The sequence below is a fragment of the Coregonus clupeaformis genome, unplaced genomic scaffold (assembly GCF_020615455.1).
Source record: "Coregonus clupeaformis isolate EN_2021a unplaced genomic scaffold, ASM2061545v1 scaf1582, whole genome shotgun sequence".
In the NCBI taxonomy this organism is placed as follows: domain Eukaryota; kingdom Metazoa; phylum Chordata; class Actinopteri; order Salmoniformes; family Salmonidae; genus Coregonus; species Coregonus clupeaformis.
Window position 1 is genome coordinate 78,187 of NW_025535036.1, and position 19,233 is coordinate 97,419.

General features: G+C 42.4%; 1 protein-coding gene and 1 long non-coding RNA gene across 2 annotated transcripts; one reads left to right on the forward strand and one right to left on the reverse strand.

Moving 5' to 3' along the window:
- Positions 1–11,219: 11,219 nt before the first annotated feature.
- On the reverse strand, positions 11,220–13,065 carry LOC121558319. The gene is made up of 2 exons (XR_005998506.2): positions 12,620–13,065; positions 11,220–11,695 (listed from the first exon to the last, which is right to left on the reverse strand). It is a non-coding gene; the product is annotated as an uncharacterized LOC121558319 (long non-coding RNA).
- Positions 13,066–14,633: 1,568 nt separating this feature from the next.
- Positions 14,634–17,773, forward strand: hoxa2b (homeobox A2b). Its single transcript, XM_041871716.2, has 2 exons — positions 14,634–15,342; positions 15,877–17,773. The coding sequence occupies exons 1-2, from the start codon at positions 14,976–14,978 to the stop codon at positions 16,587–16,589; spliced, it is 1,080 nt and encodes a 359-aa protein (XP_041727650.2). The 5' UTR covers positions 14,634–14,975; the 3' UTR covers positions 16,590–17,773.
- The last annotated feature ends 1,460 nt before the right edge of the window (positions 17,774–19,233 follow it).

Consider the following 19,233-nt stretch of genomic DNA (forward strand, 5'->3'; position numbering starts at 1 on the left):
AATATCCTGGTACTGTAAAATTCATGATATTGTTGACCTTGACAAGGGCCCCAGGACCAGAAGAAGCAAAATAGCCCCATAACATCAAAGATCCACCACCATATTTTACCGTAGGTATGAGGTACTTTTCTGCATATGGTTCTGTTTTTCAACACCAAACCCACCACCATGGTGTGCGTGGTCAGAGAGCTCTATGTTCATGTCGGTGGTCCTCTGTAGCTCAATTGGTAGAGCATGGCGCTTGTAACGCCAGGGTAGTGGGTTCGATCCCCGGGACCACCCATACGTAAAAATGTATGCACACATGACTGTAAGTCGCTTTGGATAAAAGCGTCTGCTAAATGTCTTATTATTATGTAATCTGACCATGGCACTGGTTCCAACCCAAGTGCCAATGCCGTTTAGCAAATTCCAGGTGTTTATTTGTTGGATGACATGAAAATATCCAGAAAAGTACCTCATACCTACTGTAAAATATGGTGGTGGATCGTTTATGTTATGGGGCTATTTTGCTTCCACTGGTCCTGGGACCCTTGTTAAGGTCAAAATGCATTGTTGGTTAAGGGCTTGTAAGTAAGCATTTCACTGTAATGTCTACACCTGTTGCATTCGGCGCATGTGGCAAATAAAATTTGATTCGATTTGATTTGACATCATGAAATTGACCCAGTACCAGGATATTTTAGCCAAAAACCTGGTTGCCTCTGCAAACTTGGTTGCGGCTGAAAGTGGATCTTCCAGCAAGACAATAACCCGAAGCACACATCAAAATCCACAAAAGAAAGTGTTAATTGACCACAAAATCAACATTTTGCAATGGCCATCTCAGTCTCTGGACAACTCCATTGAAAAACTGTGGTTTGAATTGAATAGAGCAGTCCATTAGCGCAGACGAAGGATATCAAGGATCTGGAAAGGGAAGGGTGCCGCAGTATTGAAAACATGGGTGGCAATAATTTTGACCCCTATAATTTATGAGAAAAAAAAGTATTACTTGTTAAACACAATCTCTTTCTCTGAGCAATTATATTAGTATAAAATAAGATTTGGAGCATACAATATAGCTCAGTATTTGTATTATTTATTTCATACAGTCTTTTTTGCTCATCTCTATCAAGGGTTTCAATAATTTTGGAGGTGACTGTGCATAGCCTCACAAGTCTCACAAATCTTTGTGCATTTTCACATCTTGGACAGACATGATATTCTCATACTTCCTGCGTGCATTAGTCTACACACAGTTTCCCACTTTGAACTTTTGAAAGCTTTGTGTTAGGGGTGATCAGGAATTTGGTTATGGGCTAAAATAATCCAAAACTATACCCTGAAGAAGCAAATCTGGGGGAAGAGTGAAAGGTACACAACATTTAGTTGTTCAGCCTTCCCAACGTACAGTGGGGAAAAAAAGTATTTAGTCAGCCACCAATTGTGCAAGTTCTCCCACTTAAAAAGATGAGAGAGGCCTGTAATTTTCATCATAGGTACACGTCAACTATGACAGACAAATTGAGCATTTTTTTCTCCAGAAAATCACATTGTAGGATTTTTAATGAATTTATTTGCACATTATGGTGGAAAATAAGTATTTGGTCACCTACAAACAAGCAAGATTTCTGGCTCTCACAGACCTGTAACTTCTTCTTTAAGATGCTCCTCTGTCCTCCACTCGTTACCTATATTAATGGCACCTGTTTGAACTTGTTATCAGTATAAAAGACACCTGTCCACAACCTCAAACAGTCACACTCCAAACTCCACTATGGCCAAGACCAAAGAGCTGTCAAAGGACACCAGAAACAAAATTGTAGACCTGCACCAGGCTGGGAAGACTGAATCTGCAATAGGTAAGCAGCTTGGTTTGAAGAAATCAACTGTGGGAGCAATTATTAGGAAATGGAAGACATACAAGACCACTGATAATCTCCCTCGATCTGGGGCTCCACGCAAGATCTCACCCCGTGGGGTCAAAATGATCACAAGAACGGTGAGCAAAAATCCCAGAACCACACGGGGGGACCTAGTGAATGACCTGCAGAGAGCTGGGACCAAAGTAACAAAGCCTACCATCAGTAACACACTACGCCGCCAGGGACTCAAATCCTGCAGTGCCAGACGTGTCCCCCTGCTTAAGCCAGTACATGTCCAGGCCCGTCTGAAGTTTGCTAGAGTGCATTTGGATGATCCAGAAGAGGATTGGGAGAATGTCATATGGTCAGATGAAACCAAAATAGAACTTTTTGGTAAAAATTCAACTCGTCGTGTTTGGAGGACAAAGAATGCTGAGTTGCATCCAAAGAACACCATACCTACTGTGAAGCATGGGGGTGGAAACATCATGCTTTGGGGCTGTTTTTCTGCAAAGGGACCAGGACGACTGATCCGTGTAAAGGAAAGAATGAATGGGGCCATGTATCGTGAGATTTTGAGTGAAAACCTCCTTCCATCAGCAAGGGCATTGAAGATGAAACGTGGCTGGGTCTTTCAGCATGACAATGATCCCAAACACACCGCCCGGGCAACGAAGGAGTGGCTTCGTAAGAAGCATTTCAAGGTCCTGGAGTGGCCTAGCCAGTCTCCAGATCTCAACCCCTTAGAAAATCTTTGGAGGGAGTTGAAAGTCTGTGTTGCCCAGCGACAGCCCCAAAACATCACTGCTCTAGAGGAGATCTGCATGGAGGAATGGGCCAAAATACCAGCAACAGTGTGTGAAAACCTTGTGAAGACTTACAGAAAACGTTTGACCTGTGTCATTGCCAACAAAGGGTATATAACAAAGTATTGAGAAACTTTTGTTATTGACCAAATACTTATTTTCCACCATAATTTGCAAATAAATTCATTAAAAATCCTACAATGTGATTTTTCTGGATTCTTTTTCCTCATTTTGTCTGTCATAGTTGACGTGTACCTATGATGAAAATTACAGGCCTCTCTCATCTTTTTAAGTGGGAGAACTTGCACAATTGGTGGCTGACTAAATACTTTTTTTCCCCACTGTAGTTCAATGTTGTGTTAACGTCTTAGCCTACTGTTGCAATGGTTGTTGAGCACCCTAATTTTATGAGGTTGTTTATGTATTGACTGTAAATCCCTCTGGGCGAGCGAGAGAGAGAGAGACAGCTAAAGGTCCAGCATGTAAAATATAGGCTGAATGTGATGCGTGAATGGGATTCCATTCAGTTCACTATGTCAAGGGTAGACAACTTTCAACGTGTCTCTGGCAGAAGCGGCCATTTGAAAAGCCTTGGATGTTGTTTGCCGTGCCCCCTCCCCGGCCCCAATACATCAAGCCCCATGTCAGCTCCAATGACAGAGGCCATTATTGAGGATTCGGTAGAGAAGTTCACAGAGATGTCATGGTGATGATGAACACCTGGGTTACGTCCCAAATGGCACCCTGTTCCATATATCGTGTGCTACTGTTGACCAGGGCCGGTAGGGGAAATAGGGCTCTGGTCAAAAGTAGTGCATGCACTAAAGGAATAGGGTGCCATTTGGGACGTATTCCTGGTCACTTGTGTCTTCAGCTTCAACTTCACATCATAGTGTAACTGAAGGGTCCATAAATATAGTTACGTTGACTGGATATAATATAGGATATAAATATAGTTATGTTGACCCTTTTGCAATGCAAAGTAAATAAGGATTTGATTCCAAGTCCAATTCCAAATTCCTTTAATGATTAAACCATATGTTTACCACAGTAAATTACAACTCTGATTAAAACATGTACAACAGTGCCCTGTCAAATCAGAAAACATATATTTGGACTGATTAGAGGAACAGTTATTTTCTTCTGTTTGCTTTGTGATATTATTGAGAGCCCAGGAACACACAGTTAGGCCTATAGTACAGGAACACACAGTTAGGCCTATAGTACAGGAACACACAGTTAGGCCTTGTGATGTCACGAGAGGCTGTGTCCTGGAGGGACGTTACATCCCCCTGAGATGGCTGCAAACCCAGACAGCTATGGCTCCATCTGCTGGTATGGTCGGGAACTCCAACCCTCTATGGCCAATCTTCCCACGCAGCTGAAACCAATCAGGAGCTGATGAGCTGAAGGTTTGTTGAAGGGAAGAGACACGGTCTCAAACCTGGGCTCTCTGGAGGACAAGAGTGCTGCACGTCCACTTCCATGAGGAATATAAGGATTTGGAGATACTTACCTTTGGGAAATACTCACCTTTGGATATATGCACCTGTGGAAATACGTGTGGGACATTTGGAAGGACGTTTTGCTGGGTTGGCCACTAGCTGCAACGTGGAATACAGTAAGACTGGGGAAAAGTTATTTGAGCGAGGGAGAGTTATGATTTTGGATGTGGAAGAGACATCCCTGAACTGTTAACCCTTAAAGAGCCACCAGAGAACAGAATTGTGTTATACTTTCGTTAGTTTCCCAAGACCTTTAATAAAATCCTTGTTTTGGTTGAACCTGGTCTCCTTGCACTACTTGAGCAATCCCGCTGAAAGCTGTGTAGCCTCTTGTGACATCACAGATGGTGGAGAATACGGGCACGCTCAAGCGTTAATAGTGCATGTCAGAGGAGGATACCGAAGGTTTGATCACCCAGTTTTCCAAGTTGGCCGTAGGCTCCCCGCCGACTGAAATGGAGGACATATTGAAAGCCCTTGTTGCTGGCCAGCAAGCCCAGATGCAAGTAAACGTGGCTCTCTTGGAGGAGCAAAAGAAAGCCAACCTTCTGAAGGCAGAGGAATTGCAGTTGCAGAGACAGAGGGTGGTCCAAAATACCCGCCCAATAAAGGCAAGTGACTTTATATCTAAGATGGGAGCTACCGATGACATTGAGGCATACCTGCATGCATTTGAGGCCACGGCCACTAGGGAAGCCTGGCCCAAGCAACAGTGGGTTGGTCTGTTAGCCCCCTTTCTAACCGGGGAATCGCTGAATGCTGTCCGGGACCTGGGCCCTGACCAGGTTACTGACTATGATGCCCTGAAGTCTGAGATCCTCAGCAGATATGGACTCACAAAGTTTGGTATGGCCCAGCGCTTTCACAGCTGGACCTTCCAACCAGACCAACCTCCTCGGGCGCAGATGCATGAACTGGTCCGAATCGCAAGGAAATGGCTGGATCCGCAGAGGAATACAGCAGCGGCGGTGGTGGAGGCCGTTGTGGTGGATCGTTACCTACGCGCCCTGCCTTATGAGGCAAAACGGTTCATCAGTCAACAGGCCTTGACCACGGCGGATCTGACCGTGGAAGCTGTGGAAAAGTACCAGGCCACAGCGGAGATGCTGAATGCTTCCCGAAAAGACCCCAGGAGTGCGGCCCCACCACAAATGGGAAGAACCCGTCCAAAGGACCCCAAGGTCTCGAACCCAGCCACGTCAGGACTTATCCCGGCTCCAGGGGGAGCCAGAAACCAGGCGGGTCCAAGAAGAGTACACCAGGATGGGGAAACTCGACAGTGTTACCGGTGTGGGGAGATGGGACATATCTCCTGGCAGTGTGGGAAACCAGCCGATGAACCTATGCCCACTGCGGAGTCCTCCAGCTCAGCACCCACACATCGTTTTGCCTCGCTCTTGGGAGTCGTAGATGGCGGCCCAGATCGACCCCCCACCTGCCCGGTAACTGTGAATCACCATGATGTGGAGGCCTTACTGGATTCTGGTAGCCGGGCCACCCTGGTGCGTAAGGATTTGGTGGGCCCAACGTGTCTGACCCCGGGGGAAAGTCCTCCCAGTTTCCTGTGTCCATGGGGACACCAGAGAATACCCCATTACTGAACTTACAATGACCAGCACACGGGGAACCATACACACGACGGCGGGGTGGTTGATTCCCTCCCCGTCCCTGTCCTAATTGGACGAGACTGCCCAGCCTTTTACCCACTCTGGAGAGAGTCTCAGGAGAGGATAACCCGAGTACCTCGGAAACGGAGAGGCAAGACTCATCCTGGGAAGGCTCCGGTGCAATCCTCCGAATTACTCACTCCCGCCCGGGCTCTGATAGGGATGGCAGGTGCCCAGACCGACACAGAGACGGAGCTACAGAATCTGGACAAAGAACTGTCTGGTCTGAAGGGGACCGCTGAGAGGTATCGTTTGTTAAAGCAACAGTTAGACATGAAGACAGAAGAGTTAGATATCCTCCAGGCTAAACTCCAACAGAGCTCCTTCCATAAGCAACAGGAGGAGCTGGAGAGGCTGCGCAGGACCATCGAGGAGTGTGAGGAGACCCTGCGCAGTAGTAAGGAGGTCCAGAAGAAGGCAGAGGAGAAGTACAAGGTGTTGGAGAACAAGATGAAGAATGCGGAGGCAGAGAGAGAGAAGGAACTGAAAGCTGCTCAACAGAAGCTAAACTCTGCTAAAACCAAGGCTGATGCGTTCAGTAAGAAACTCAAGGAGAGACAACAGGAGGCTGAGTCCCTGGTCCTAGAGTTGGAGGAGTTGAAGAGAGAGCAGTCTGGCAAGCACCACGGCAATGCGGACGCCCTCTCCCGGCGTGATGCCTTCTTCGCTGCCTTTACCCCGACGAGGACGTCGGTCCCGAGGAGGGGATGTGTGATGTCACGAGAGGCTGTGTCCTGGAGGGACGTTACATCCCCCTGAGATGGCTGCAAACCCAGACAGCTATGGCTCCATCTGCTGGTATGGTCGGGAACTCCAACCCTCTATGGCCAATCTTCCCACGCAGCTGAAACCAATCAGGAGCTGATGAGCTGAAGGTTTGTTGAAGGGAAGAGACACGGTCTCAAACCTGGGCTCTCTGGAGGACAAGAGTGCTGCACGTCCACTTCCATGAGGAATATAAGGATTTGGAGATACTTACCTTTGGGAAATACTCACCTTTGGATATATGCACCTGTGGAAATACGTGTGGGACATTTGGAAGGACGTTTTGCTGGGTTGGCCACTAGCTGCAACGTGGAATACAGTAAGACTGGGGAAAAGTTATTTGAGCGAGGGAGAGTTATGATTTTGGATGTGGAAGAGACATCCCTGAACTGTTAACCCTTAAAGAGCCACCAGAGAACAGAATTGTGTTATACTTTCGTTAGTTTCCCAAGACCTTTAATAAAATCCTTGTTTTGGTTGAACCTGGTCTCCTTGCACTACTTGAGCAATCCCGCTGAAAGCTGTGTAGCCTCTCGTGACATCACAGCCTATAGTACAGGAACACACAGTTAGGCCTATAGTACAGGAACACACAGTTAGGCCTATAGAACAGGAACACACAGTTAGGCCTATAGTACAGGAACACACAGTTAGGCCTATAGTACAGGAACACACAGTTAGGCCTATAGAACAGGAACACAGTTAGGCCTATAGTACAGGAACACACAGTTAGGCCTATAGTACAGGAACACACAGTTAGGCCTATAGTACAGGAACACACAGTTAGGCCTATAGTACAGGAACACACAGTTAGGCCTATAGTACAGGAACACACAGTTAGGCCTATAGTACAGGAACACACAGTTAGGCCTATAGTACAGGAACACACAGTTAGGCCTATAGAACAGGAACACACAGTTAGGCCTATAGAACAGGAACACACAGTTAGGCCTATAGTACAGGAACACACAGTTAGGCCTATAGTACAGGAACACACAGTTAGGCCTATAGTACAGGAACACACAGTTAGGCCTATAGTACAGGAACACACAGTTAGGCCTATAGAACAGGAACACACAGTTAGGCCTATAAAACAGGAACACACAGTTAGGCCTATAGTACAGGAACACACAGTTAGGCCTATAGTACAGGAACACACAGTTAGGCCTATAGTACAGGAACACACAGTTAGGCCTATAGAACAGGAACACACAGTTAGGCCTATAAAACAGGAACACACAGTTAGGCCTATAGTACAGGAACACACAGTTAGGCCTATAGAACAGGAACACACCGTTAGGCCTATAGAACAGGAACACACAGTTAGGCCTATAGAACAGGAACACACAGTTAGGCCTATAGTACAGGAACACACAGTTAGGCCTATAGTACAGGAACACACAGTTAGGCCTATAGAACAGGAACACACAGTTAGGCCTATAGTACAGGAACACACAGTTAGGCCTATAGTACAGGAACACACAGTTAGGCCTATAGTACAGGAACACACAGTTAGGCCTATAGTACAGGAACACACAGTTAGGCCTATAGTAAAGTGCATTAGGAAAGTATTCAGACCCCCTGACTTTCTCCACATTTTGTTACGTTACAGCCTTATTCTAAAACTGATTCAATTAAATGTTTTCCTCATCAATCTACACACAATACCCCATAATGACGAAGCGAAAACAGGTTTTTAGATTTTTTTGCAAAAAACCCTGAAATACCGTATTTACATAAGTATTCAGACCCTTTGCTATGACACTCAAAATTGAGCTCAGGTGCATCCTGTTTCCATTGATTATCCTTGAGATCTTTCTACAACTTGATTGGAGTCCACCTGTGGTAAATTCAATTGATTGGACATGATTTGGAAAGGCACACACCTGTCTATATAAGGTCCCACAGTTGACAGTGCATGTCAGAGCAAAAACCAAGGCATGAGTTTGAAAGAGGTGTCCGTAGAGCTCCGAGACAGGATTGTGTCGAGGCACAGATATGGGGAAGGGTACCAAAACATTTCTGCAGCATTGAAGGTCCACAAGAACACAGTGGCATCCATCATTCTCAAATGGAAGATGTTTGGAACCACCAAGGCTCTTCCTAGAGCTGGCCGCCCGGCCAAACTGAGCAATCAGGGGAGAAGGGCCTTGGTCAGGGAAGTGACCAAGAACCCGATGGTCACTCTGACAGAGCTCCAAAGTTCCTCTGTGGAGATGGGAGAACCTTCCAGAAGGACAACCATCTCTGCAGCACTCCACCAATCAGGCCTTTATGGTAGAGTAGCCAGACGGAAGCCACTCCTCAGTAAAAGGCACATGACAGCCCGCTTGGAGTTTGCCAAAAGGCACCTAAAAGACTCTCAGACCATGAGAAACAAGATTCTCTGGTCTGATGAAACCAAGATTGAACTCTTTGTCCTGAATGCCAAGCGTCACGTCTGGAGGAAACCAGGCACCGCTCATCACCTGGCCAATACCATCCCTACGGTGAAGCATGGTGGTGGCAGCATCATGCTGTTGGGATGTTCTTCAGCGGCAGAGAGACTAGTCAGGATCGAGGGAAAGATGAACGGAGCAAAGTACAAAGAGATCCTTGATGAAAACCTGCTCCAGAGCGCTCAGGACCTCAAACTGGGGGCGAAGGTTCACCTTCTAACAGGACAACGACCCTAAGCACACAGCCAAGACAACGCAGGAGTGGCTTCGGGACAAGACTCTGAATGTCCTTGAGTGGGCCAGCCAGAGCCCGGACTTGAACCCGATCGAACATCTCTGGAGAGACCTGAGAATAGCTGTGCAGCGACGCTCCCCATCCAACCTGACAGAGCTTGAGACGTAACAAAATGTGGAAAAAGTGAAGGGGTCTGAATACTTTCCGAATGCACTGTATATACACCACTGTAATGCAAAGGTCATATGATACATTATAAACTGGGTGGTTCGAGCCCTGAATGCTGATTGGCTGACAGCTGTGGTATATCAAACCGTATACCACGGGTATGACAAAACATTTGTTTTTACTGCTCTAATTACATTGGTAACAAGTTTATAATAGCAATAAGGCACCTCTGGTGTTTGTGATATATGGCCAATATACCACGGCTAAGGGCTGTATTACATTTACATTTTAGTCATTTAGCAGACGCTCTTATCCAGAGCGACTTACAGTTAGTGAGTGCATTCATTATTATTATTTTTTCATACTGGCCCCCCATGGGAATCGAACCCACAACCCTGGCGTTGCAAACGCCATGCTCTACCAACTGAGCTACATGGGACTCTGCGTTATGTCGTGCCTAAGAACAGCCCTGAGCCGTGGTATATTGGCCATATACCACACCTACTCAGGCCTTATTGCTTAAATATACACCATTGTAATGCAAAGGTCATATGATACAAAATACACCACTGTAATGCAAAGGTCATATGATATTTGTCAGTTTCTTTTCATCTGAGATGAATGATGGTGTTTGGAAATGTGTTCAAATAATGCCAGAGAAGCAAGAAGGAACATGACATAATAAACTGGTCCTGAAAATCATGAAAGACTATTATTATTTACACATTTATGCACTATAGATGAAATTTGATTAAAATGGAAACTTTTGATCAAATCAATCAAACTTTATTTAAAGTGTATTTAAAATCTCAACACATGTTACAGTAAAGCATGAAAGAAGTAAAGCAAACCAGAAGCAATCAAATAGATGAATAAAAGAGCATAAAACACAAAAGGATGTCTAAAACAATAACATCTCTGATTAAAGACCAAACTAAAAAAAAGTGGGGTTTTAAACGTGATTTGAAAAGGGCCTAAAATATTACCTCATAACTACAAAACATGTTTGACAACAAATGACGTTGTTAAATCATTCAGCACAAGGCCTTGTCCTCTCCTGACCCAATTCCTGGACGCCCTCAGTCTTAACACGTGCCTCGATGTTCAGTCAGAGAAGGAAGAGGAAGCGAGACATCACACTCCCTCATTTTTTTCTGGTTCATATACAGTCAATGAACTAAGCAGACCAGACCCAGCTGCTAATGCACTGGTGCCTATGGGAGAGCCACTCCGATAGACTGGAGCTGACCATTAAAAAAAAAAATGTGTGCACTCACTAACTGTAGGCCTAGACCTATAGGCTATATTCATAACGTATAAACCCTAAAGCTACACGAAGGGAGCATGACTTACCATGAATTCATATGTCCGGATATGTAACTACACACGCATATCGTCCTTTGAGCTGTGTCTGTGTGGGGGAGGTTGATCTACAGAACAATACCATATGTGTAGGTGTATAGTCGTCTCACTAGTCCCACTCACTGCCATCGCCATTGTGAATTATCCTCCTCCCCACATATACAGACTTACACATTTTTCAAATGGATATCCAGTCTTATCCATCATCTCGTACGACTCCACTCCTATCCCACTGAAACACGTCTGTTCAGGAATACTCGATGTTATGTTTTTACTTCCGGTTCCATGATAATAATGTTCCATAACCATTTTTTACCCAAAGGGCCTAATGCAGGCATGGATTACATTGTCATACTGGAAAGGGAAAGGGTTTAGCCCAACCCCTCTGATTGATTATGATTCATTCATAAGGCAAAACAAGACATCCATGTGAGAGAATATGTTTTATTGTGCTCAGGAAATTCAGGAACAGACAGTCATCTGTCTTCGATCTAACAATTAACTGACTTGAACCGAATTCGCTATACAACTGCATCCTTTCTTTTTTAAACAGAAAACGTCAAAAGAAAGTAAAATATATCAGATATCAGTAAGATTATTAACCATTAATTACAATTTAAATAGTATTTGTAATTGCTGATTATTCTCACTACTATATTGATCCCAAAATGAATAGGCCTACTGCGGCTATTTCTACTACTACTTGGTATTGATGTTGATAACAATTTCCATGTGGAATATTAAAGTATTCTAACAACATAATCTGAAAACGTTTACTTTCCTCTGATAAGTAGTCCTCGAAGAGAAAAAAGGTTAACTTCTTTTTCCTGCCATGCTTCCCAGGTGTCTCGTCTTGTCTTGACTGGGGGAACAGACGGTTAATGTAGCTCCTGTCCACTACCCTGCCAGATACACATCACAATGAAGTTAAGCTTCATTCAACCAAAAATGTCACATTGATTTATGCAGTTGTATTTCGGATTGAAGTTGACACCCAAACAATAATTTAAGCCGTGAATAGAAATGAAAGGATAAAAGTAAACTATTTTTTGTTTAGTAAAACTGTAATAATAAATAATGTATATGTTCATATATTATTGATATCAATAGCATACTAAATTATAATATCATAATTCAAATGAATATTTTTTCGATAGATTCTCTGTATTCCTTACACAATTTTTAACACGGGCTAGACCTATTTTGTGGCTACACCTCATATCTGAAAAAACATCTGATATCCAAATAAGCTTGAATGTTTTAGACCTACCATATAAGATATACATCTTTGTTCTAAAATTAAATATATACAAATGTTTTTCTCGAATAAGCATAGTCAATTTACTGAGCATTAAATCTGTTTGGATTATTAATGCACTAGTGATATTTTTTTCTGATTAAATAATTACCATAATGTGGCTCTCTGACGACAATTTGATAATGCATTAGGCCTATGTGCAAATATAAACATTAGTCATAACAAATAAATCACATTTTCGTGTAGCCTATGGGCTTCTCTATTGGCATACAGAGAACTAAAAGGTCTTATGTTTTCATATATTCTATTGTTCTCCATCCCGGACATATTGGCATAGAATGACACACGATCTGCCTGCCGTGCTCCGAAGGCAATGCAAGCTAGCCTATATTGCAATTAAATATCAAAACAACAATATTGTAGGTTATTTGAAACACGAAATACAGTAAGAGGATGTTTTTAGAAGTTATGACAAGACGACACCATATATATATATTATGGTAGCCCAAAGACAGAAACTGCGTGGGATTGAATGGGATTTTTTTGCAGAGTGCCAACACCCACTCACCTCTACAGACAATAGATCCATTCGATTCTTTCTCACGATCTCAGTCAATCCACTCTTTTGCTGCTATTTCCCACTACTGTTGTTCTTCCGAAAACGAAAATGTTGTAGATTTTCCTTTCATTTAACAAAATAAAGCAGGATAAGATAACACACCTTTACTGGTATTTCCATATCATTGTCTGCTCTATATAGAACATCCATATTCGGAAATGGATTCCTATTAAAGAAACTTACAAGTTGTGTAGTTCCCTCGCATAAGTAGCAAGTTGTTGCCGTCTTCCTGGCAGCCACATATGATCTAAGGCAGAGTTAGATGGTTTAAATGTGTTCTTAGGGCAAGGAGCTGTCAGACCTTTTGGCGAGCAAGATTGATAGCGTGCAGGCTTTCCAGGCTCTTTGTTTGGAATATAAGCAATAAACGGCCTGGGGCCTACCACTTTTTCAAAGTTCAAGACAGGGAGGAGGAGAAAATGAAAAAAAGTTATTCTTGCCAAAGAATATAGATCTTATTGCTTTACTTCAAATTGAGATAATTCTATGGGGTGAATGGGAAGGCATCTATCCAAAGTACTACTGTAACCTATTGTTAACATATTGTGCAATAGGCCTATCCAAATTCTTAGGTGTCAGTAATACTGATGAAAATAAAGTATTAAACACGGATCTGGGATCATTCAACTTGAACAAAGACAAATAAATGTCTCACTGGAGGCATACAACCCTTGAGTAAATGGTATTGCGAAGTAAGGGGCACTCACTGTGGATTACATTCTCAATGTTATTTTTCTTCAAAATAACGTGGCGGTGGCTACTTTCTTGTGTCAGTAGGCCTATACGTCTCTCATCCACATGCATTTTTCTATTTCTGATGTAATTCAATGTTGCCAGATTTTGATGGTGGATTAAAGGGATTTGAAGCAGCTGCGTCTCCATAAATATGATGCAAGTTTACAACCACGTGTCACACTGTAAGATCTCCATACAATACGAGTAGACCACCAACAACATGCAGACGGGATATCACGCACCCCATGACATTCCACATGCAAATAGCACTTTATTCCTAATATATCTGTGCTCAATGAATGGCGTCCCATGAAGGAAACACATGTATGTATTAATAATCATATTTATTAAATATTTAATACATTTGTCTACAAAGTCTTAAATGAGAACAAGTAATAGCTGGGTGAGTATTAAAGAAAGAAAGTCCTCATCTTAAAAAGGTATTCACATTCTTGTAGATTCATATTCTTGGAAATATCAAGACCTACGTTTAGAATACAAACTTTACAGACTGCAAAAATATTTATCTCTCTCTCGCTCTCGTTCTCGCTCTCGTTCTCGCTCTCTCAATTCAATTTCAATTTCAATTCAATTTAAGGGCTTTATTGGCATGGAAAACGTATGTTAACATTGCCAAAGCAAGTGAAGTAGATAGTAAACCAAAGTGAAATAAGCAATAAATAGTAACATTACACTCAGCAGTTCCAAAAGAATAAAGACATTTCAAATGTCATATTATGTCTATATACAGTGTTGTAACAATGTGCAAATAGTTAAAGTACAAATGGGAAAATAAATAAAGATAAATATGGGTTGTATTTACAATGGTGTTCGTTCTTCTCTCTCTCTCTCTCTCTCTCTCTCTCTCTCTCTCTCTCTCTCTCTCTCTCTCTCTCTCTCTCTCTCTCTCTCTCTGTGTGTGTGTGTGTTAGTGAGGGGAGGGGAGGGGGGATAGAGGCTGAATAAAAGGAGGAAAAAGACTGCTCTGGATGTCTGCTCGGTTGTGTCTCCGTGCACCACGCTGCAGAGCCACAGGCTTGGTCAGAAATATTTGTCTTTAGTCATTACATTAAGACATAAACCCGGGGGGCAATGAGGTGTTGTATCAATGCGCAAAGGAGATAAACCACACACACACACACACACACACACACACACACACACACACACACACACACACACACACACACACACACACATGCACACACACAGGCTCTTATTAAATGGACTATCCTCCATTCGGAAGCAGTACTGTGTGTAAATAAAGCAGACTAGACCCTACCCCCAGAACTAGGCGTTACCTCTCCGACTTTCTCCATCAATCACAGAGGACAGTGGCTTCTTTTGATTAAACCCCAAATTGTCATTGGGCAGAGGTAATCATGTGACAAGCAATACGGTCCAATTTCAACCTTGTCTCCATGAAAGCAATATAGTTTAATGGCATCGCTGTCCCCATACGGCTGTAATCAGCAAAATTGTTGGGGAAAAAACGCTTGTCACGAAATTTCATAATTTTCTCCTCGCCCACAAAATTACGACGGGTGACTTTTCCAAGACAAGAGAGGAGATGAATTACGAATTTGAGCGAGAGAGCGGTTTTATCAATAGTCAGCCGTCGCTTGCTGAGTGCCTGACATCTTTTACCCCTGTGGGTGATGCATTTCAAAGTTCATCAATCAAGAACTCGACGCTTTCACAGTCGACACTGATTCCTCCTCCTTTTGAGCAGACCATTCCCAGCCTCAACCCGGGCAGCCACCCACGCCCCAGCCGGTCAAAGCAGAGTCTGAATGGAGTCTGTAGCCCTCTGCCAGCCGCATCCCTACCCCCGGAGTACCCCTGGATGAAGGAGAAGAAAGCCTCCAAGAAAAACCACCAGACTACTGCCACAGCTACAACTCCCGACACTGCACCTCTTTACTTCTCTCCCCAAGGTAAGACATGATTGATTAGCCTCTATATTGCCTCTATTCTATTTGAATTAAATTACAGTCTGGGTAGGTAGCCTATTAGCCTATCAAAATGCATAGGTCTGTCTGGTCTCAACATTCTAATTTGGGGCTAATTCTCTCTCATGACTTGCAGAATATCTATTAGCAAAAGTTTAATTATTTGAGCATTCTCAGTGGTCAATGTGCTTGCTGACTGGTGATGCGGTGGAAGAATGTTAATGTGTGACAGTAATGGAGAGTGATAGATTGCTCTTACTGCAGGCCGACCGACCGGCAGCTGGCATGTTCATTAATCTTCAAGCCAGTCGGCCTGGTCCACGCAGACCCATCATATTCTGCTACGGCTCATAAATCGTCTCAGTGCCGTGTCTGTGCTCCCATAAACCATTTGCTGGGCGGCCCAGTAGAACCTTGATTTTTTATTTACCAACTGCCATTTATATATATTTGTATTCAATCATCAATTGCTTTTTTTGTATGGGTTGAACATTTCAAATATCTTTCAATGTGTTTCAGGGTCGCCAGAGATTGCAGAGAGTGGTGGCGGGGGTTCTCGGAGGCTGAGGACAGCGTACACCAACACCCAGCTACTGGAGTTGGAGAAGGAGTTTCACTTCAACAAGTACCTGTGCAGACCCCGGCGGGTGGAGATAGCTGCTTTACTGGATTTAACTGAGAGGCAGGTGAAAGTCTGGTTCCAGAACCGCAGGATGAAGCACAAGAGACAAACCCACTGCAAGGAGAACCAGAACGGCGAGGGGACGTTCAATAGTCTGGAGGACAGGGGAGAGGAGGACTTCGATCAGGCTGCTAACAATGTAGGCCTACCCGCCGGCGCGCTTCTGGAGAGGGAAAGCTACTCTTTTCACCAAAATACCTTAACTTCACAACAACAGTCTCAGAATGCACACAATCACAATGGAGATTCCCAAAGCTCAACTGCTTCGCCTTTAAACAGCGATGACAAAAATCTGAAAAATTTTCCTAACCCGGCACCCACTGTTCCTATATGCGTGTCAACAATAGGCCCGGACTGCGCATCTGGCGGGGACAATGCCCATTCCCCGGCCCTGGACGTCTCTTTGCAGGACTTTCACGTTTTCTCATCGGATTCCTTCTCTCCAAGTTTGTCAGATTCTATAGATAGTCCAATGGGTTTATCAACTGAAGGTTTCGATTTTTTCTCAGAAACGCTCACAACAATCGACCTGCAACACTTGAGCTATTAACCATTCTAAAAGAGAAAACAGTAACTCAAACATGTTAGTTTAGGAAGAGCCTCCTGTCTTCCATGTCCTTACAAATAATTGGCTTCCGTTTTTATTTTGATGTAATTGATTGATTGATTAATACATGGCTCCAATGAGGTAAGTTTTAAAACAATAAATTAATAAATTAAATAGTTTGTATGTGATGCCAATATTATGCCTACAAAGAATGAGAAACAACATCTTTTCATTTTTTTTTTTGTATAATTTTCTGGTAGAATGATGTTATAAATAGTATATTTTCTTAGAATAAAATTTACTTATTTACGAGAGATATTCATCATCATGTCCTTTACTATTTTCCATTCACGTGAAGTTTCTATGTTTGCATTAGTTAAACATTTTTTTTTTAAAGAAAGATTTAGCATGCAATGGGTCGGCAAATAATTGTCTCAATATTCTTAGAATTCTTAGGCATATTCTTACAAAGAATATTGTTGCAACAAGTGATATTTTTATGAAGAAATCTTTCCTTCAGAATGGCAGGCGAAACTCTTTATCCTGAAATATATAAAGTCAATTGATTGGTGTTAAATGGACAATAGTGAGCAGATTTGATCATCTCATAAACGGAAATCACAAATATAAACTGCTGAACAAACACTGCGATAATTTCCAAACATAATTTCACCCCCAAACAATAAAATAACAGACTTAGAATACGTCCAAGAATAATAGGCTACTTCTAATGAAGTTACACTAATTATTTTCCAACTGTAGCTTGTTTTGCTCTTGAATATTTTTCCTGGAAAGTAGCGATGAGTGAATTAGCCATACACTATGGAGTAGAGCTGTTGAGTGAGACATAGATTACATTGTTTCTGAGTCCATAAATCACAGTAGTTTATGATTGAGGACGTAATTAAAGAGATTAATGGCCGTAGTACATGCACAAATAAAAACAATCTTCCTATTGGGGGATACCGGGAGTCCTCGGCCAAAAGCTGTAACTTTGTTGACGTTCTACAATTACATTTTATAGCCTATAAAACTTACAGCATGGGGAGGAAGGGGAGTGCATAGCCTACTACTTCACACTACGTAATTCAATCCGCTGTTGAAAGAGATTCTTGATTTTTGCCTCTTTAAAGTTTTATTTGTTTAGTTTTACAGTATTGAAACTAAACAATAAGTGTCGACTATGTGGTTATTATTTCCCAACTAAACACAATCTGTTAATTGACAGTTGTACATATTGTAATATTACTAAACAGTCTATGAATAATGTACAGGTGCTGAACGGGTAAATTAAATCCATGGAACTGTATATTATGATTATATTTAAATATATGGAAACGTATTATGATCACTTGTCAGACTATTTTGGTTGAATACTTAACACAATTCGTTGATTGCAATACAACATTCTGTAATCCTAGCCTAGTCTACCATGTCAATGGTAAATCACTGCTCAGACAGATACTCGAAGCCTGATAGTTCCTCTACAAATCCGTATAGGCCTAGTGAATAAAACATAAGATAGGGATATCCAATTAAGGATACAAAGACTGCCTTTTCTTTCACAATGATTAGGCCCTGAATCACAACACCAGACGCACTAACAATGGCATAGTGTACTAGGCTACACTAGACTGGAGCCTGCTTCTTTCAGTGGGCCTGCGAATAGCGGGATACGCTCAGACCACCGCCATTTTCTACTACAACACCACGGAACGGTCAGCATGCTGTCTGACGCTATTTATTAGTGGTCGTTTCAAACAATAATAAATTGTTTAAAAAAAATCAAATTTACGACATAAATTTCGTCCTTAAATGTAGGATTATACTGAACAAATGTGACAGAAAATGTTGTTTAAGAAAATAAATTTGTTCGGAGATGGACTGTAAATGTAGCCTAGTAGCCTGTAGCCTTCTGCCATACAATCTATAGTAGGTCCTTTTAGGCTACATATGCATTATAAGGAGTAATAAAGAGTAAGATCGAAAACTGTAGTCTATAAAACAGTTGAAATTAAGTTATAATCTCTATACATCTAATCTGAAGAGCGCAACAAATCATGCTCTTACAGTCTTGTCACAAAAATCCACTAAGGTAGACAGGTAATAACTAAGATTACCTGGCAGATATGACAATGATACATTTATTGGGTTGACTCCATTGAATTATCTCACCCAAATAGAGCATGCCTTTCTCAAATGGCAACCTTTTCCCTATCACTGTAAAAACGGATCAATTCTAGCTACTCAAACATTTTGAGGAAACGATTATCATTTTAATTATAAGTTAAGAAACTTAAATGGCTGAAGTGAGCAGTACTACCTTCATATGAGTAATACAAATGCAGTTTTTTTTAGGAAGGTATACTTCAATTTAACGCCCCCATTAAGCCACGCCCGCAATAGTTTCCCAGTGTGCCTTTTCGATTGAATTGTAGAGTTACCACCCATGACGTTCATTTTCCGTCCTGTGGCCTTCACCAAGTGAGTTCCAATGAATATTATAATTATAATATAATCATTACATATTACATAAGGCCTTATACAGTGGCCTGAAACTCATAGTTTACAGGCCACATCAGGCCTGCAAGTAGGGTTGCAAAATTCCACAAACTTTCCCAAAACGTTTCCAGTAATCTTCCAACCA